Below are 16,109 nucleotides of genomic sequence, written 5' to 3' on the forward strand. Positions count from 1 at the left end.
ACGAACCTTGGATGGATGAGAAAGGGAACAAGTCCAAACAGGGAAAAATGTGGGACCAAAAGGAATATTGACATCTTGACTGGCGTCCACCGCGTTGTTCCCGGGGGAAAAGATGAGGAGTCAGAGGAGAAAAACCTGAAATCTTTTTAAGCCACAACACGACATCCCCGCTGCTTTTCTCGCCAGCCAAACAACACAGGAGTGGAACTCGCAGGAGATCAATGACTCCCTTGGGTTTACATGGCCTTTCTTGTCTTGATTTCTACTGGTTAGTGCTTCTGGGTAGTAATTATGGGATACTAGGTTTCAATTTCATCTATAAATATGCGTTGATGATGGCTGTTTGGTTGTTTGGATGGACTGCAGTTGCTTTTAGCCACCTGTGTCTGGTGCTTTCTTTTACTCTTTTTTTCCCCCCTCTGATTTCCCCGTTTGATTACGTTTCTCGCCTGCTTTTTTTTGTTTTAATCCTGTTTTGGTTTCTACAATACGTAAGTTTCTTTGAATTTCGTGCTTGTTTCGAAAAATTGTTGACTATTTGTTAAATTTCTTTAGGGTTACTTGGGTGTCTATTGGTACGGATTATTTTGCTTAATTGTTAATATGACGATGATGGTCTTTCTCTATATGTCGGGTGGCGGAATTTCATAATTTGTTCCTCCATAGCTATTTTAACTATAAATCGGTGAGAATACTCTCTCATGATGACTGTTCAGTGCGCCATGGCTATTTTTAGTGTTAAATAGGTTTTCTTTTGTGGTGGCTGACTTTAATTCCTGAGTACTTTAACATGTGGTAGTTTTGGACACATCACTTGTGAAATGTAAACCCCAAAGGCTGCTCCTCTTTTCCCCAGCGAATAATTTTGCTGATGTTTTAGGATATTGTGATGTTTGTGGTTTGACTTAAATGTTTTGGGCTTGGTTCTGCATGCATCCCTTTATTTAGTCAATGATTTCTGTTTTTTTTTTTACATGAATCCAATTGATGATGAAAACTGCTAAAGAAAATTTAAAATTGTGTGTTCTCCATTTTCTTTGGACTCATTTGACTTTTCTAATTTTCCAATTTAAGAAACCCAGAGCCTGATGCTCCTTGAAACTTTCAGTACGAGGGGATGTTCCTTGAAAAGAGTAAGAGTAAGGAAAAATCATGGACTAAAACCATATTTATATAGGGCAAACGTTGAATTGGACTTGGAATAATACAAAGCAATGGTCATTCCCTTGACCAAGTTTCTAGTTACTAAGCCTTTTGGATTGTGATCAGCTCGTTCAAATTAGTTTAGTGTTAGCTACTTGTTATGTTTTCTGCATTCTGTACATTTAACCTACCGTTGATTCGTTGAATCATCCTTGCTCTTGTATATATTAGGCTTGAATTAGCCATTGTAAAAAATACTTGCCATGTTCTTGTAGGCATGGGATGTTGTATATATATATAATAGGTGTGGAATGTGGAGCTCTTGGACTAGTGGGTAGCCTATTCCTTAAGACTTCAATTAGGACAAATTCTCAGGTTGAAGTTCCCTTTCATGGTAATGATAGTAACGAATAAAAACATGACTTACCAAAAAAAAGTTATAAAATGTGGAACTCATTTTGGACTTATTTAAATCCTTGTTTCTTATACTTTTTGCTCCCTGTGCTTTAGTGACACAAGTAGCCTTGTTCAGAGACAGATGGATTTTATGTTGAGTGATGCTGTAGGTTGAAAGAGTATTGGCTGATTCCTAATTTGTATCATTTTTAGCAGAATTTGGATTGGGTTACAAACAGTGAATATGTTATTTCTACGTTTATGTATCTGTCCGTTTAAGTAAATCTTGACGCCATGGTCGTGGTACGATGGATTTTTGGCGGTGTTTATCATACTCAGTCTTTTAATGATACCCTTTTATGGTATGCTCTTTCGAAGCATATCTTGTTTCCATGCTCATACTATGAGGGTTCTGCAAGAAACATTGCATTTGGTCGTTCAATCAACTCAAGCTCTTTTTTAGATACCTTATTTGTGCTCCTTTGTCTATTGGTGACAGTAAAATATGAGAAGAAAAATTACTTTTCTTATTATGATACTCCACAATTTATAGTACAAAGCAAGTCCTAAATCAAGGAAACTAAATCAATCAAGGGAAGCTAATTCAAGGAAACCTAATCAAAGGAAATAAAGTGGTCAACAAGAGCTAATAATTCAAGGATAAAATATCTCCTAATTCCAACAGTGACATGGTCGTTTCATGGTTTGTGTGGCTGGGCATGGCAGATGGGGTTGTCAATGATTAATGAGATTACGGGTAGATTCCTCATTTCCTTAGAATGATGTAGACATAGTTGTCAAAAGCGCACGAGGCGCAGTGCCTGTGCCTGGACCAGTAGCAAGGCGCTGGCCTTGCAAAGGCAACGCCTAGGTGAGCGCCTCTGCTCAGGCGAGGAGCGCAAGGCGCAGCGCCTCGTGCGCTTTCTCAGTTTTTTTTTTTAAAGGAAACAATCAAAACAATGTTTCCTTAAAAAAAAAAAAAACTCTTTTGTGTGCCGACTCCCGAAGAAGTGAATCTCTCTAAGGTTGCCGAACACGGAAGGTTGCCGAAGGTAAGTCATCGATTCTTTCTTTCTCCTCTTCTTCCCGATTCATGGTGGGTTGCTCTTTCCTTTTTCTTTTTCTTTTTCTTTTTCATATTTTTATACTATTTGTATTATCTTCAAAGAACCATTTTAGCTGTAATTTAGACTGAAAAAGTGAGTTAAACTTTTCAGAATTTTCACTTATAAATGGGCTTGAGTTCATGGGATTCATAGATGCAAGGCAAATTACAAAGTTATACAGTTGTCTCGACCACATAGTCAAATTATGGAATTTCTAGTTGCTTCAATCCAATTCTTGTGCAGTTTCTATCATCATCATGATAGCCTCTTGCATTCTTCCTTGGAAGCTTGATGCAATTTGTTTGTCTGAAAAGGTTGATGCACAATACAACTATAGAAGGGGAAAAAACCGACTCTGTATGTAGCAAGTTACTAAGTTATCTGTTCAACAATGTGAATACAGAGAGAAAAATCATGAAAGTTGAGTTTATTTTTGAACTTTTGCAGTGCTTTATGAGTTTTGACTTTAAATTTTATTTTGTTAGAACTTAAGATATGTTATGAGTTGTGAATTATGATAATGACTTATGAGTTGAGTTTATTTTTGAATGTTTTTACTGTGGTTGATGTTATGACTTATCACTTATGTGTTTGTTATGTTGAATTTCTCTATTATTAGAATTCATTTTAATTTTACGCCTTTCTTCGTTCGGGCGTGCGCTTTAAGTGCACCTTGTGCCTAGGCGATATAAGACTCTTTGCGCCTTGAGTGCGCCTTGCGCCATTGACAACTATGGATGCAAACATTGACTGCAGATTTTTTTTTCACATGATATAGGTTGATTTTTTTCAATTGATATAGGTTGACTTTTTTCACTTCATATAGGTTGAGATATTGGAATTACACAATTCGTCTGCATTGCTTGTTAATTTTGGACCAGAATGCAATGCTATATTTAATTCTAATGCAGGCCGTTAAAAATTTCCTGGGATTGCAAACTCCTGATTGTAGCATTCCAAGAATTGAACTTGGGATTTTTTGTTTGTAAGTGAGATTCATACCACTAGACGAAATGCTCAGTTGAAGATGCTAATCAATTTTTTTTTTTTTAAATTATTATTTTGTAGAGAATATGCCTTTGATTCTAAGTTTTTGTCTCTATATCGAGGAAAATTATCGTGCCATGTTCTTGGTAGTATCTGAAGGGATGTTCGAGAAAAATTAGCATATAATCTTCAAGTCAATTAAATTCTTTGTATAATTTGTGACATGAGTAGTATGCTTGATGGGTTTTACGAGATGAATGGGCTACAGGTTGTAGATGCCTAGATGATTTGAATATTGACATCTTACAGTTTTTTCAATGCTAAGTTGAAGTTTAGAGTCGGAAAAATAGAACATAGATGATTCTATATTTAGGTTTGTATTGACTTCTAAGAAGATTCCTACATTATCTAGTTGACATTGGGAGTTAAAACAATATATTTAATAATAAATTCTAAATATAATGGGGCATTCCGAGAATCGAACTCGGGACCTCCCGCACCCGAAGCGAGAATCATACCACTAGACCAAATGCCCAGGTTATGATATTTATATATATTTGGATGTGTATAATATGCTGTGATACTGTATGTGAATAATACCTTTTAACTGAATCTGTCTTTGGAGCGGATCTTGAAGATGTGTTCCTGATGCAGTGGGATATGGAAGAAGAAACTGCTTCTGTTCTTTCACCTCTCTTTTAATGATCATGATGGGAAAAAGCTCTTTGCCCCCCATGTATGGCATATTCAATTTCATGCTTGCGAAATTTAGTTATGTTGCTTGTGTTGGCAGCTGGGTTTTTCATGGTGAGTGAGGCTGCAGGTGTATTCTTACATCTGTGCTCCCTTGTGTTTTAGTGGAACCAGATCAATTCAGATGCGTTGTCAATGATGATGAGTGTACAGCTGTCGAGGTAGATTCTTCATTTCTCAAATTAAAGTCAACATTAGCTGCATATTTAACTTTTATTTCGTAGTTGACCATATTATCAGATTAATCTAATGCATCTGGATCCATAAAGTTATATCTTATGTTTTACCTGTTGACTTTGGACCAGCTTGCCATGGTATATGTAATTCTGAAAAAGGGGATCAAAAAAACTTCATGGGATGGTAAATTTCTGATAGATATGGGGCGTCCAGAGAATTGAACTTGGGAGCTCTAGCAACAGAGCGAGAATGATGAAACTAGACCAAATGCCCAAGTGATGATGCTAGTATATTTATTTTCCATACCCAAAGTGATTCTCATATTCATATCTATCTATCTGTTGATGCAAAACCTGATACTGTCTCAGTACAATTAGATTTTGGATGAAACACTTACATTTTGGACTTCAAGTTGATTAGCATTTAATCAAGGACCTATTCTATATTTTAAATGTAAGATTGTGAACTAAAAAGTATATATGGGATGGCTGAATTCAAGATAGAAGTGGGGCATTCCAAGAATCGAACTCGGGACCTCTTGCACCCAAAGCAAGAATCATACCTCTAGACCAAATGTCCAATTGTTGATGTTAATAGTTCTTATGGAATTTTTGTATTGAAGCAAATCTTAATGGCATGTTCATGGTACAATGGGATTCAGCAATATCCATTGTATTTAGCAAGTAATGTTGCCCTTTTATGGCATCTTCTCTTGAAGCAAATATTGTTACCATGTTCTTGGTACAATGGGATGTGGTAGAAATTTTTTATATGGTCTTTGGATAAATTCATGCTCGTTTATATATGTTTTGTGTTTTAGTAACACAACTAGTTTCTCTGGCAGGGTCAAGGCAGATAGTTTGTCAGTATTGAAATCAGCCTACAGGTAGATTCCTCGTTGCCCCAGAATGATGTGATGTCGATATTGACTGCAATAAATGGCTGGTTGATCATATTGCCAGAAATAAAATAATGCAACTGGATCCATTGAGTTTATCATACATTATAGTTTTTTGCTTGTTGACTTTGGACCAGATTGCCATGCTATATTTAATACTAAATAGGGGATTCAAAAAATTATATGATGGAAAATTCCTGATGGAAGGAGTGAGGCATTCCGAGAATTGAACTCGGGACCTCTCGCACCCTAAGCGAGAATCATACCACTAGACCAAATGCCCAGTTGATGATGCTGATACATTGGGTATTATTTCTGCTACTGAATACTATTACAGTATCTATCTGTAGACTGTAGAAAACTATGATGCCATGCTCTCGGTAGCAGGCATAATGAAATATGGTGTATAACTCTGCCTTTGGACTTTGAGTCAATTTAATTCACTGTTTAATTCTCAAAATGGTAGTATCAGTATAGTTGCTCAAAATAATGTCAAGATTGGCAGTGTATTCGCTCTTCCATACATAGTTGAAGCTTTGTCCAGAAAAAAAAAACTTTTGATATAATTTTTATTGAAGTTCTGTATTTGACATGTTTTATCAGATTCCTGAATTAAATTCATGTTCACGTAACGTTTTTTGTGGCTGGTGTCACAGGTTTATGGCTGATGGGGCTTTGGAAATGATAAGCCTACACTGGGTAGATTCCTATACCATGGCTTGCAAGTTTACCATTAAAAATTAGATATTCTTATAATATAGCTTACTAGTAGACTATACTATAGTTTTAATTATAATGAAGAAAATGAAAAAAAGGGGCATTCCAGGAATCAAACTCGAGATCTCTCTTACCCAAAGGAGAATCATACCACTAGACCAAATGCCCAATTGTTGCTCAATATGTTAGAAATACCTTTTTGTGGCATCTGTCTTTTCTCATTCTGAAGAAGTTGTTGCTAATTCATATGGAATGAGGAATATGTACATGAAAGCAAGTCTTAATGTCATGTTCTTGGTACAATGGGATTCAAGAATGTTTATTGTATTTAGCAAGTAATGCTTTTTGTATGACTTCTCTTGAAACAAATCTTATTACCAAGTTCTCGGTACAATGGGATGTCATAGAAAATTTGTATATGGTTTTTGGAAATATCATACTCTTGTTTATATATGCTTTGTGTTTTATTGACACAATTAGTTTCTCTGGCAGGGTCAAGGCAGATAGGTTGTCACCTGTCAGTATTGAAATGAGCCTAAAGGTAGATTCCTCATTTCCTCAGAATGATGTGATGTAGACATTGGCTGCAAATTTATTTTTTATTGTGGATCTTATTGCCAGAAATAAAATAATGCAACTGGATCCATTAAGGTTATTATATATATAGTTTTTCTCATTGAATTTGCGCCAGATTTCCATGCTTTATTAATTTCAAATATTGGGTATTCAAAATTTTATGTGATGGAAAATTCCTGATGGAAGTGGGACATGAACTTAGGACCTCTTGCAGCCTAGGCAAGATTCATACCACTACTAAATGTCCAATTGATGAAGCTGGTATATTGGTATTATTTTTGGTAGTGAATATTATTAGGGAACCTATCTGTGCAAAACTTTGAAGCCATGCTCTTGGTGGCTGACACAATGGGATGTAGATGAAAACTATGCATTTGATCTTTGAGTAAATTTTATTCCTTGTTTAGTTATTGAATGGTAGTATGCTTGATGGGTTGAGGTTTATGAATTGTAGACAATGAACGAGTTTACCGGTTGTAGATTCCTACCTTGCCCAGAATGATGTCAAGACTGGCAGCTTATTCATTTTTCAAACCATAGGTAAAGATTTGTCAGAAAATTTTTAAGGAAGGCTCAATATGTTTGTATATTGTAGTTTAATATTCGACTTTTACTAGATTTTTAAACTATATTTTAGTTCATATTGGGAATTAAAAAAGCTACATGTGTTTGCAAGTTGCAACTACTAGCGAATTCCAAGAATTGAATGCGGGAATTCTCGCAGCCATAGTGAGAGTCATACTACTATACCGAATGTTTCCAATTACTCTGCAATTATGTCTTCTGATGTGTATCATACTCAATGTATGGCTAATATCTTTTCATGGTATATATCTTTAGAAGCAAATGTTCAAGACATGTTCCTGATGAGTTGCATGTGAAAGAAAAACTGCATCTGTTCTTCGGAATTTTTTGGACTTAGTGTTTGCATGATTTATTCTGTGGCTTGTGTTTAAGTGAAGCGGTGGTGTTTTGGCAGCATTAGGCCAATGGTTTTAATAATAAATGAGGCTGCATGTAGAAGATCAAGACAACTTAGAAAGGACAAATACTAATGGGGAGATTGGAAAATAAATCAAATGGTAAACTCCTAACAGAAGGGGGACATTCTGATAATTTTTCTCGGGACGTCTCGCAACCTGGGTGAGAATCTTAGCACCATACTTCTTAGCACTATACTGAATGCCCAACTGATGATGCTAGTATGTTTTGCATTTATAAAATTCAATTCGCTATTATTGCCTTTCTTTTTATGATGTATTGTCTCCTCATTGGTACAAAAATTGTGCATGTGGTCTTTGCACTCCCATGTGCTTTTTTTTTATATTGTATTATTGTCTACTCATTGGTATTAAAAAAATTGTGCATGTGGTCTCTGCACTCCCATGTGCTTTCTTTGACTTCGGTGGTTTGTGTTACAGACTTACAGCCTTACAGGAATATGGAAGATGGGGCTTTGGAATGAGCAAGCCTACAACAGGTAGATTCATACTATTTAGTATAGTTTGGTAGTTGACCATATAAAATCAAAGAGAGGGCATTCCAGGTAGATTCGTATACTATAGCTTGTGAATTGACTATGCTATCTTTAAAATGTATTGCAGAAAATTCTAAAAGAGGGGCATTCCGAGAATCGAACTCGGGACCTCTCGCACCCAAAGCGAGAATCATACCACTAGACCAAATGCCCATATGTTGAATGTCTTGTGATTGTATCACTCTAATCCTCTTCTAGTGGTTTTGTACTTTGACTTTTTTTCCAGGTTCATGAATTGTATTCATGTTTGCATAACTTATTTTTGTGGCTTGTGTAACATGTTTATTGCAGATGGGCTTTGGGATTGAGCAAGCCTACACCGGGTAGATTCCTATACCCTAGCTTGCAAGTTGACCATAGAAAATTAAAGGTTAGCAGGCAATACTATATTTTGAAATATGATGAAGAACACAAAAAAAGGGGGCATTCCGAGAATCGAACTCGGGACCTCTCGCACCCAAAGCGAGAATCATACCACTAGACCAAATGCCCATCTATTGAAAGGAGATGTTTTGTGATTATATCACTCTAATCCTCTTCTAGTAGTTTTGTACTTTTGACTTTTTTACCAGATTCATGAATTATATCATGTTTGCAGTAACTTTTTACCAGATTCGTGAATTATATGCATGTTTGCATAACTTATTTTTGTGGCTTGTTACAGGTTTATGGCGATGGGCTTTGGAATTGAGGCTATTGAGCAAGCCTACAGCGGGTAGATTCCTATGCCATAGCTTGCAAGTTGACCATTAAAAAATGAAGTTGCTAGTTGGCTATATTATATTCTGAATTGTGATGAAGAATATGAAAAAAGGGGCATTCCGAGAATCGAACTCGGGACCTCTCGCACCCAAAGCGAGAATCATACCACTAGACCAAATGCCCAACCGTTGTCAGTTGCATGCTTTGACTTAATGTAACACTTAATATTGTTTTATTAATTTAATATATTTTGAAAGAGTTGTGTTATCCCTCTAATCCTCTTCTAGTAGTTTTGTACTTTTGAGTTTTTTACCAGATTCATGAATTATATTCACTAGACCAAATGTCCACCTGTTGAAAGGAGATGTTTTGTGTATCACTCTAATCCTCTTCTAGTAGTTTTGTACTTTGACTTTTACCAGTTCATGAATTATATTCCTGTTTGCATAACTTATTTTTGTGGCTTGTGTGACAGGTTTATGGCAGATGGGCTTTGGTATTGTGCAAGCCTACACCAGGTAGATTCCTATACCCTAGCTTGCAAGTTGACAATTAAAAAGTTAAAGGTTACTAGTTGGCTACACCATATTTTGAATTATGATGAAGAGCAGAAACAAAAAGGGGGCATTCCGAGAATTGAACTCGGGACCTCTCGCACCCAAAGCGAGAATCATACCACTAGACCAAATGCCCATCTGTTGAAAGGAGATGTTTGTGATTGTATGACTCTAATCCTCTTTTAGTAGTTTTGTACCTTGACTTTTACCAGATTTATGAATTATATTCATGTTTGCATGACTTATTTTTGTGGCTTGGGTGGCACGTTTATGGCAGATGGGCTTTGGAATTGAGCAAGCCTACACCGGGTAGATTCATATACCATAGCTTGCAAGTTAGACCATAGGGTAGATTCATATACCATAGCTTGCAAGTTAGACCATAAAAATTAGAGTTTACTAGTGTTTTTGTTTTTGTTTTTGTATTTTTGTTTTGTATTAAAGTTTACTAGTTGGCTATACTATAGTTTCAATTATGAAGAAGAGCAGAAACAAAAATGGGGCATTCTGAGAATCGAACTCGGGACCTCTCGCACCCAAAGCGAGAATCATACCACTAGACCAAATGCCCTTCTGCTGAAAGGAGATGTTTTGTGATTGTATCCCTCTAATCCTCTTCTAGTAGTTTTGTACTTTTGACTTTTTACCAGATTCATGATGTTTGCGGTAACTTTTTACCAGATTCGTGAATTATATTCATGTTTGCGTAACTTATTTTTGTGGCTTGTGACAGGTTTATGGCAGATGGGCTTTGGAATTGAGGCTATTGAGCAAGTCTACGGCAGGTAGATTCCTATACCATAGCTTGCAAGTTGACCATAAAAAAAAAATCAAAGGTTACTAGTCGGCTATACTATATTCTGAATAGTGATGAAGAATATGAAAAAAAAGGGGGGGCATTCCGAGAATCGAACTCGGGACCTCTCGCACCCAAAGCGAGAATCATACCACTAGACCAAATGCCCAACTTTTGTCAGTTAAATGCTTTGTCTTAATGTAGCACTTAATATTGTTTTATTAATTTAATATATTTTGACAGAGGTGTGTTATCAATCTTTATCTTTTTTTTATGGACATGGACCACATGGTACAAGTTATAACCGCAATGTGTGTTATAATTACTTGAATTTAATTTTGATTTAGAGATTTTTCAAATCTTTACCACTGAGTAGTTGAAATTGATCTGCATGAAATTCTTGCAGGAGATTATATGGCTGGTGGGGCCAAACAATCAGGCGAATCGGGCCAAATCTGGCCCGTGTTTGATCAAACTAAATTTTGAAGGGGTCGATAACACAACAGTTTGAGCTTTTTATGAATTATGTGAATTAAATTGTTGGGTACTTGATGGATACTTGGTTTATGTTTATGATGCGTAAAACTTTTGTTTTGATGTGTTTATAATGGTTGTTTTTTGTTTTTTTTTTTGTGTTTGAATGGTGAGTTGGTAAGAGTGAAACATTTTGATTTGGAGATTTATGAAATAAGTGTTAAAAGATGCATTCTTGATATAAACAAGTACTACGCCTAAGCCACTAGTTGAAGTGGTGTTGATGTTGTGTATCAGTTTGGTGATCAGGGTTCGAATCCCCCTCTCCCGTTTCAAAAAAATGGACTCTCTATTATTTCTTATCGCTATTTCTTTCCACTCGCAAATTCTCATAAAAACGATTAAAAAAAAAAAAGGGTAAAAGCAAACCAAAAAAACGTAAAAACGAGATTAGATCCAACGTTTTCTCTTCTGCTTATCGTTGGCTCACTCTTTTGGTTCTCACAATTATTTTTTGTACGATGCATGTATCTCCAAGATTTAGGTTACGTCTTCTCTTCCTGTAATTCTCCAACCCTTCTCTTCTATGTCTTTGCTTTGTGGTTTTGGTCATTAGTCGGTAGAGGATCTGAGTTGTTGGAGGACGAGTGTAGTACTCTGTATTGAAGAATTTTGGTGGCAATCCCTTTATTAAATTGGATAATTTTAGGGCTTCCGGTAGCTTGGTTTTGAATAAGCTCATGCGATTTCGTTCACTTCAATCATTTTCCGTTCTATGGCATCAATCTTTGGAGCAGTAGCAGTATACGTATTCTCATTCGTCTTTCACCGCCAAGAAAACCCAGCTCCCTTGACTGGATGGAAACAATTCCACAAGCTGATAAGAGTCTTCCTACTTTATTTGGATCTTTTTTTTTGTGCTAATCATCTCAAAATTCTTTTACCAAACGAAGAGAATTTGGGGTTTAGGGATTTTTAAAAAACGATGAATTAGTGTTTACTTCTCTATTTGAGATGAATTATTTGCATATTTCTTCTAAATATGCTTTTGAAAAATTCTCTGCTTATAAGCTATTAAGTCCTGCCAGGTTGGGGATCTTCCATGATTAGCACATGGAATCAATTTTTAGCTCCAACATACCTCAAGATGACATAGTTGATCTAATATTCATATTTGCAACTTTGTTACAGGCACAAAAAACCAGGATAATGGATCAAATAGAGGTAAGCTATCGGTTGATGATTTTCTTTATCTAATCCTCAAGGTACTTTTAATGGAAAGTTTTTTAATGCATTTGATTGACAGATATTCACTATTTCTTGCTGGGAGTTGTAGAATTTTAAAACACTCCAGTGAAAGGAGAATCAAACCTGTAAGTACTTAATGGAAGGTATAAATAACTTCTTCAAGTATTTGTAAATATATATATATATTTCACGATCAATAATGAAGCAGACTAGTACTCTTTATCAATTTAACACCTTCCAACGGATACCCTAAATGATACCTTATTTTAGGTTTTTTAATTTGTATATCCCAAATTTGGGGTATGTCCGTCATCCTCTAAAATCTATTAAATCAACATTTTATTTTGTCTCCTCTCTCTCTTCTGTCTCCTTTCTCTTCTCTTAAAAAATATTAAAATATTGATATGATGTTGAAATAAAATATGTGAGTTGGAATGGTGTTAGAATATTGATCACCTCAGATAGATTTTTGGATTAAAATAGAGAAAATCATGTACCCCATTTTGGGATAAGGATTGGACTTGCTCTAAATCATGAGCACCATATATAGTTGGAGCAATTTGCTACTTCACAAAATAAAAATTACTCTCATTGCCATTAAAGCAACTGAAAATTGAGAACATAAACATATACTCTACTTTTGTTGTTTTTCAATCATAGAAGCAGTGGATTTTGAACGTATTTAATTGATCACATCCTAATTGGTTTAAATTTGACAACTAAATCGGACAAAATTTATGTGTTTGCACCAGGGCTCAATTTTAAATCAAACATAATTTTTACGTTTGGATCCAAATTTTGAACATATAACTTACGTCCAAATTTAGTTTAATTTGGGTCGGATAAATTCAATCATCCGAACCGGCCAAAGTTTTGCCATCCCGAATTGCCAATTCTCAGAATACTAATCCTCATGCATACAGTTGCCCAACTACTTTCTTCCTCCGACTTCTTTAGCCACTTCCGCATCTGTCGTATTCGGGAAAGCTTGCTTCGTGGCTCCGCATTTAGCAATGCCAGCAATTGGCCAACCAACCGGGCTTTTGGACACACGGAATAGGGGAAGGGGTGTGCAATGCCAGTAGCCGACCAACCAACTGAGCTTTTGGGCACACGGAAAAGGGGAAGGGGTGTGATGCCAGTAGCCGGCCAACCAATTGGGCTTTTGGGCACACAGGTAACTACAAGCTTGCTTCGTGGCTCCGCATTTATCAATGCTAGCAGTCGGCCAACCAATCGGGCGTTTGAGCATGTTACGAACCCTATGGTATTTGTATGGGCTTGGGCCTAGGCTAGTAGAATGGACTGGTTTCTGGAGTCATGTCTAATTGGGCCCATCAGTGTGGAAGTATTAGATTCGTCTGAGCACTACAGCAGAGGATTGAAGAAGAATTTAGACTCTGTGTTGCTTCGTTATATCTTGGAGACCGTCGATCTCGAATCCGGCAACTATCGTTGAGTGTTGATTGCTTGAGAGTTATACTTGGGTGTGTAACAAATTGGTATCAGAGGCAGCCCAAATTCCTAACTCTATGGCATATTTAGCTGCTTGTTCGATGTTCCCTGATTGTTATGCCTGTCTAGGTTTGAATTTCTCCAATCGATTTCAGGCGACAATTGGCGAGGAAGCTGTGTTTTAGGGGTGTAGGATGGAAACTTCTGCTGATGAAAAAGATTGGGTGGCTCGAGGCTCCTATTTAGAGTTCCCTAGATTCAATGGAGAAGATCCCTCAGCCTGGGTTCATGACGCAAATCGGTATTTCACGGTGTACAAGACACCAGCGCACCAGAAAGTTCATATAGCATCCTTCTACATGGTTGGTAAAGCTTATAATTCGTTTCATGGGTTTTATAAAACTGAGTTTTCAAATCAAGTAAATAGTTGGCAGACATTTGTAGATGCAATTCAACTTAGGTTTGGGTTTGCTGGAATACGTGAAGGGTTGGCCCAATTGATGGAGGACAATGCTGTAACCATGAAGATGATGCAAGACATCTTGCTTCAACTTCAGATTTTGAAAGAGAAGTCCGTTAAAAAAAGAGATGTGTTCCATGATTTTGCAATTGAGGTGTCAGATGAGATTGAGGGGGAAGCTAAGGATATGGAGGGTGGTGGATTGAGAAAGGACATTGAGGTCTCTGATGTCGGTATGTGCTACCAAACAACTGGGAATGAGGTTCAACAACATCAAAGTTCGCAAGAACTTTTGGTTAGTAGCCAATGCCTGGTAGGTGTTCGACGAAAGGTACTTGAAGACTGCAAGAATGGGGGTGAGAGTTAGACGGGATGTATTTTACTTGAAAATGAAAGTCAAGGTTGCAAATGTGCTTTACAACAAGAAACTGAGGAAAGCTTGGAGGCATCTAAAGATCACAGTGCACAAAAAAAAAGATGAAGAGAAGTGCAATTAGTGAGCACGAGGAGCCACGAAATCAATATTTGATTTCTAATATGAGACACTTAAAGGAGGTGTTATTTGATCATATTCATGTGTCATTATATGTAGACCAAGCAAGCTGTGTTTTTGGGGAGTTGAATGGAAGAATTGGTTTAGGATTGCTTGATCCATCAACTGCGGAGATATTAGGCTTGGCAAAAATGCAAGGGAGGGATTTTTATTTTGAGTCTTACAATGGTGAAATGGTGGGTTGGGTAGCGAATATGGAGTGGTTAGTTGCATGGTTGGGGCGAGGAAATCAAGGTTGTGGACGAATGACTGGTTTGAGACGGAACTTTATGAGTTTGATGCTCAGTATGGCAAAAACAAATGTGCAGTTTTTATCTTCGCGGATAGTTTCTTACGATAACTTACAAGAATTTGGTGACAGTATCTTGTTTATGACTGCTTGGTTAAAGTGTGTTCGCCACCTGAATATACTTCTACACTGGAGTTGCGTAGTCAAAACCTATTGCACATTGAATATATCTATACTTGGTGATACAACTACATACTTGAAGATTGTTGCTCACAAGCATTTCTACCAAGTTGATTTTATGAAGATGCAGGTTCAAACTAATTATAATGGTCAAGTTAAAATGACCATTGTATTTCCATTTGATTCAGGAGGTTACAAATGTTATATTGGTAATGGTGGATTCCGACACCTTGTGGACAAGGTGTTTTTGAGGGGGAGGCATTGTTACGAACCCTATGGTATTTGTATGGGTTTGGGCCTAGTCTAGTAGAAAGGATTGGTTTCTTGAGTCATGTCTAATTGGGCCCATCAGTGGGGAAGTATTAGATTCGTCTGAGCACTACAGCAGAGGATTGAAGAAGAATTTAGACTCTGTGTTGCTTCGTTACATCTTGGAGACCGTCGATCTCGAATCCGGCAACTATCGTTGAGTGTTGATTGCTTGAGTTATACTTGGGTGTAACAGGGCACATGGCAAAGGGGAAGGGGTGTGCGATGCCAGTAGCCGGCCAACCAATTGGGCTTTTGGACACATGGAAAACGGAAAGGGGTGTGGATGTGAGAATATATATATATTATTTTTTTTGGGTAGACTCGTGAATTTTTATGCATTGAATGTTGTATACCTGTATATAACTGATTGCCATAACGACAAGCCATTCATAGTCATAGTCTGATACTATGAAAAGAAATCAAAATTGAAGAAAAAGCACACTTTGTGGGGCATTCCGAGAATCGAACTCGGGACCTCTCGCACCCAAAGCGAGAATCATACCACTAGACCAAATGCCCGGTTTTGACTATGAAAAGAAATCAAAATTGAAGAAAAAGCACACTTTGTGAGGCATTCCGAGAATCGAACTCGGGACCTCTTGCACCCAAAGCGAGAATCATACCACTAGACCAAATGCCCGGTTTTGACTAGGTTTTCCGTTTTGAAATATTGACGCTTGGAACTGCATGCAAATATACTTTCTGTCATAGGAACTCCAAAGATCATGAAGCCAGTTCAATGAGGGACTAAGCCAGACCAATCCATCATTAGCAAAACAGTTCCAAACGTTTCGTGCTGCTGATATATGAGAACTTATTCATTCAAGAGAATGCAAAGCAAGGTTTCAAACTT

At 37.0% G+C, this 16,109-nt stretch overlaps 1 protein-coding gene and 10 non-coding genes across 46 annotated transcripts; 1 reads left to right on the forward strand and 10 right to left on the reverse strand.

Annotated features, from left to right (window-relative positions):
- The first annotated feature begins 37 nt into the window (after positions 1 to 37).
- On the forward strand, positions 38 to 11,115 carry LOC119982797. Of its 36 annotated transcripts, none has more exons than XR_005464479.1 (16): positions 44 to 2,296; positions 4,270 to 4,368; positions 4,491 to 4,546; positions 5,407 to 5,448; positions 6,117 to 6,159; positions 6,670 to 6,718; positions 7,208 to 7,293; positions 8,175 to 8,233; positions 8,358 to 8,465; positions 8,582 to 8,804; positions 8,955 to 9,365; positions 9,468 to 9,712; positions 9,827 to 9,858; positions 10,031 to 10,148; positions 10,283 to 10,334; positions 10,752 to 11,115. XR_005464479.1 is itself a non-coding variant. In XM_038826366.1 (9 exons), exons 5-9 carry the CDS (start codon positions 8,689 to 8,691, stop codon positions 10,813 to 10,815), a joined length of 528 nt encoding a protein of 175 aa, XP_038682294.1. In that variant the 5' UTR covers positions 6,117 to 6,159; positions 6,670 to 6,718; positions 8,175 to 8,233; positions 8,358 to 8,465; positions 8,582 to 8,688; the 3' UTR covers positions 10,816 to 11,115. The 36 variants fall into 36 exon arrangements, 1 of the variants encoding a protein (XP_038682294.1); XR_005464481.1 differs by having other exon boundaries at positions 4,287 to 4,368; XR_005464490.1 differs by having other exon boundaries at positions 44 to 685.
- TRNAP-CGG lies at positions 4,096 to 4,167 on the reverse strand. The gene has a single exon. It is a non-coding gene; the product is annotated as a tRNA-Pro (tRNA).
- TRNAP-AGG lies at positions 5,671 to 5,743 on the reverse strand. The gene has a single exon. It is a non-coding gene; the product is annotated as a tRNA-Pro (tRNA).
- TRNAP-UGG lies at positions 8,372 to 8,443 on the reverse strand. The gene has a single exon. It is a non-coding gene; the product is annotated as a tRNA-Pro (tRNA).
- On the reverse strand, positions 8,711 to 8,782 carry TRNAP-UGG. The gene has a single exon. It is a non-coding gene; the product is annotated as a tRNA-Pro (tRNA).
- TRNAP-UGG lies at positions 9,104 to 9,175 on the reverse strand. Its single transcript has one exon. It is a non-coding gene; the product is annotated as a tRNA-Pro (tRNA).
- TRNAP-UGG lies at positions 9,614 to 9,685 on the reverse strand. Its single transcript has one exon. It is a non-coding gene; the product is annotated as a tRNA-Pro (tRNA).
- TRNAP-UGG lies at positions 10,049 to 10,120 on the reverse strand. The gene has a single exon. It is a non-coding gene; the product is annotated as a tRNA-Pro (tRNA).
- Positions 10,443 to 10,514, reverse strand: TRNAP-UGG. The gene has a single exon. It is a non-coding gene; the product is annotated as a tRNA-Pro (tRNA).
- A 4,588-nt stretch (positions 11,116 to 15,703) lies between the features above and the next one.
- TRNAP-UGG lies at positions 15,704 to 15,775 on the reverse strand. The gene has a single exon. It is a non-coding gene; the product is annotated as a tRNA-Pro (tRNA).
- A 48-nt stretch (positions 15,776 to 15,823) lies between these two features.
- Positions 15,824 to 15,896, reverse strand: TRNAP-UGG. The gene has a single exon. It is a non-coding gene; the product is annotated as a tRNA-Pro (tRNA).
- Between the last annotated feature and the right edge of the window lie 213 nt (positions 15,897 to 16,109).

Source organism: Tripterygium wilfordii, chromosome 17, assembly GCF_013401445.1.
Source record: "Tripterygium wilfordii isolate XIE 37 chromosome 17, ASM1340144v1, whole genome shotgun sequence".
Lineage (NCBI taxonomy): Eukaryota > Viridiplantae > Streptophyta > Magnoliopsida > Celastrales > Celastraceae > Tripterygium > Tripterygium wilfordii.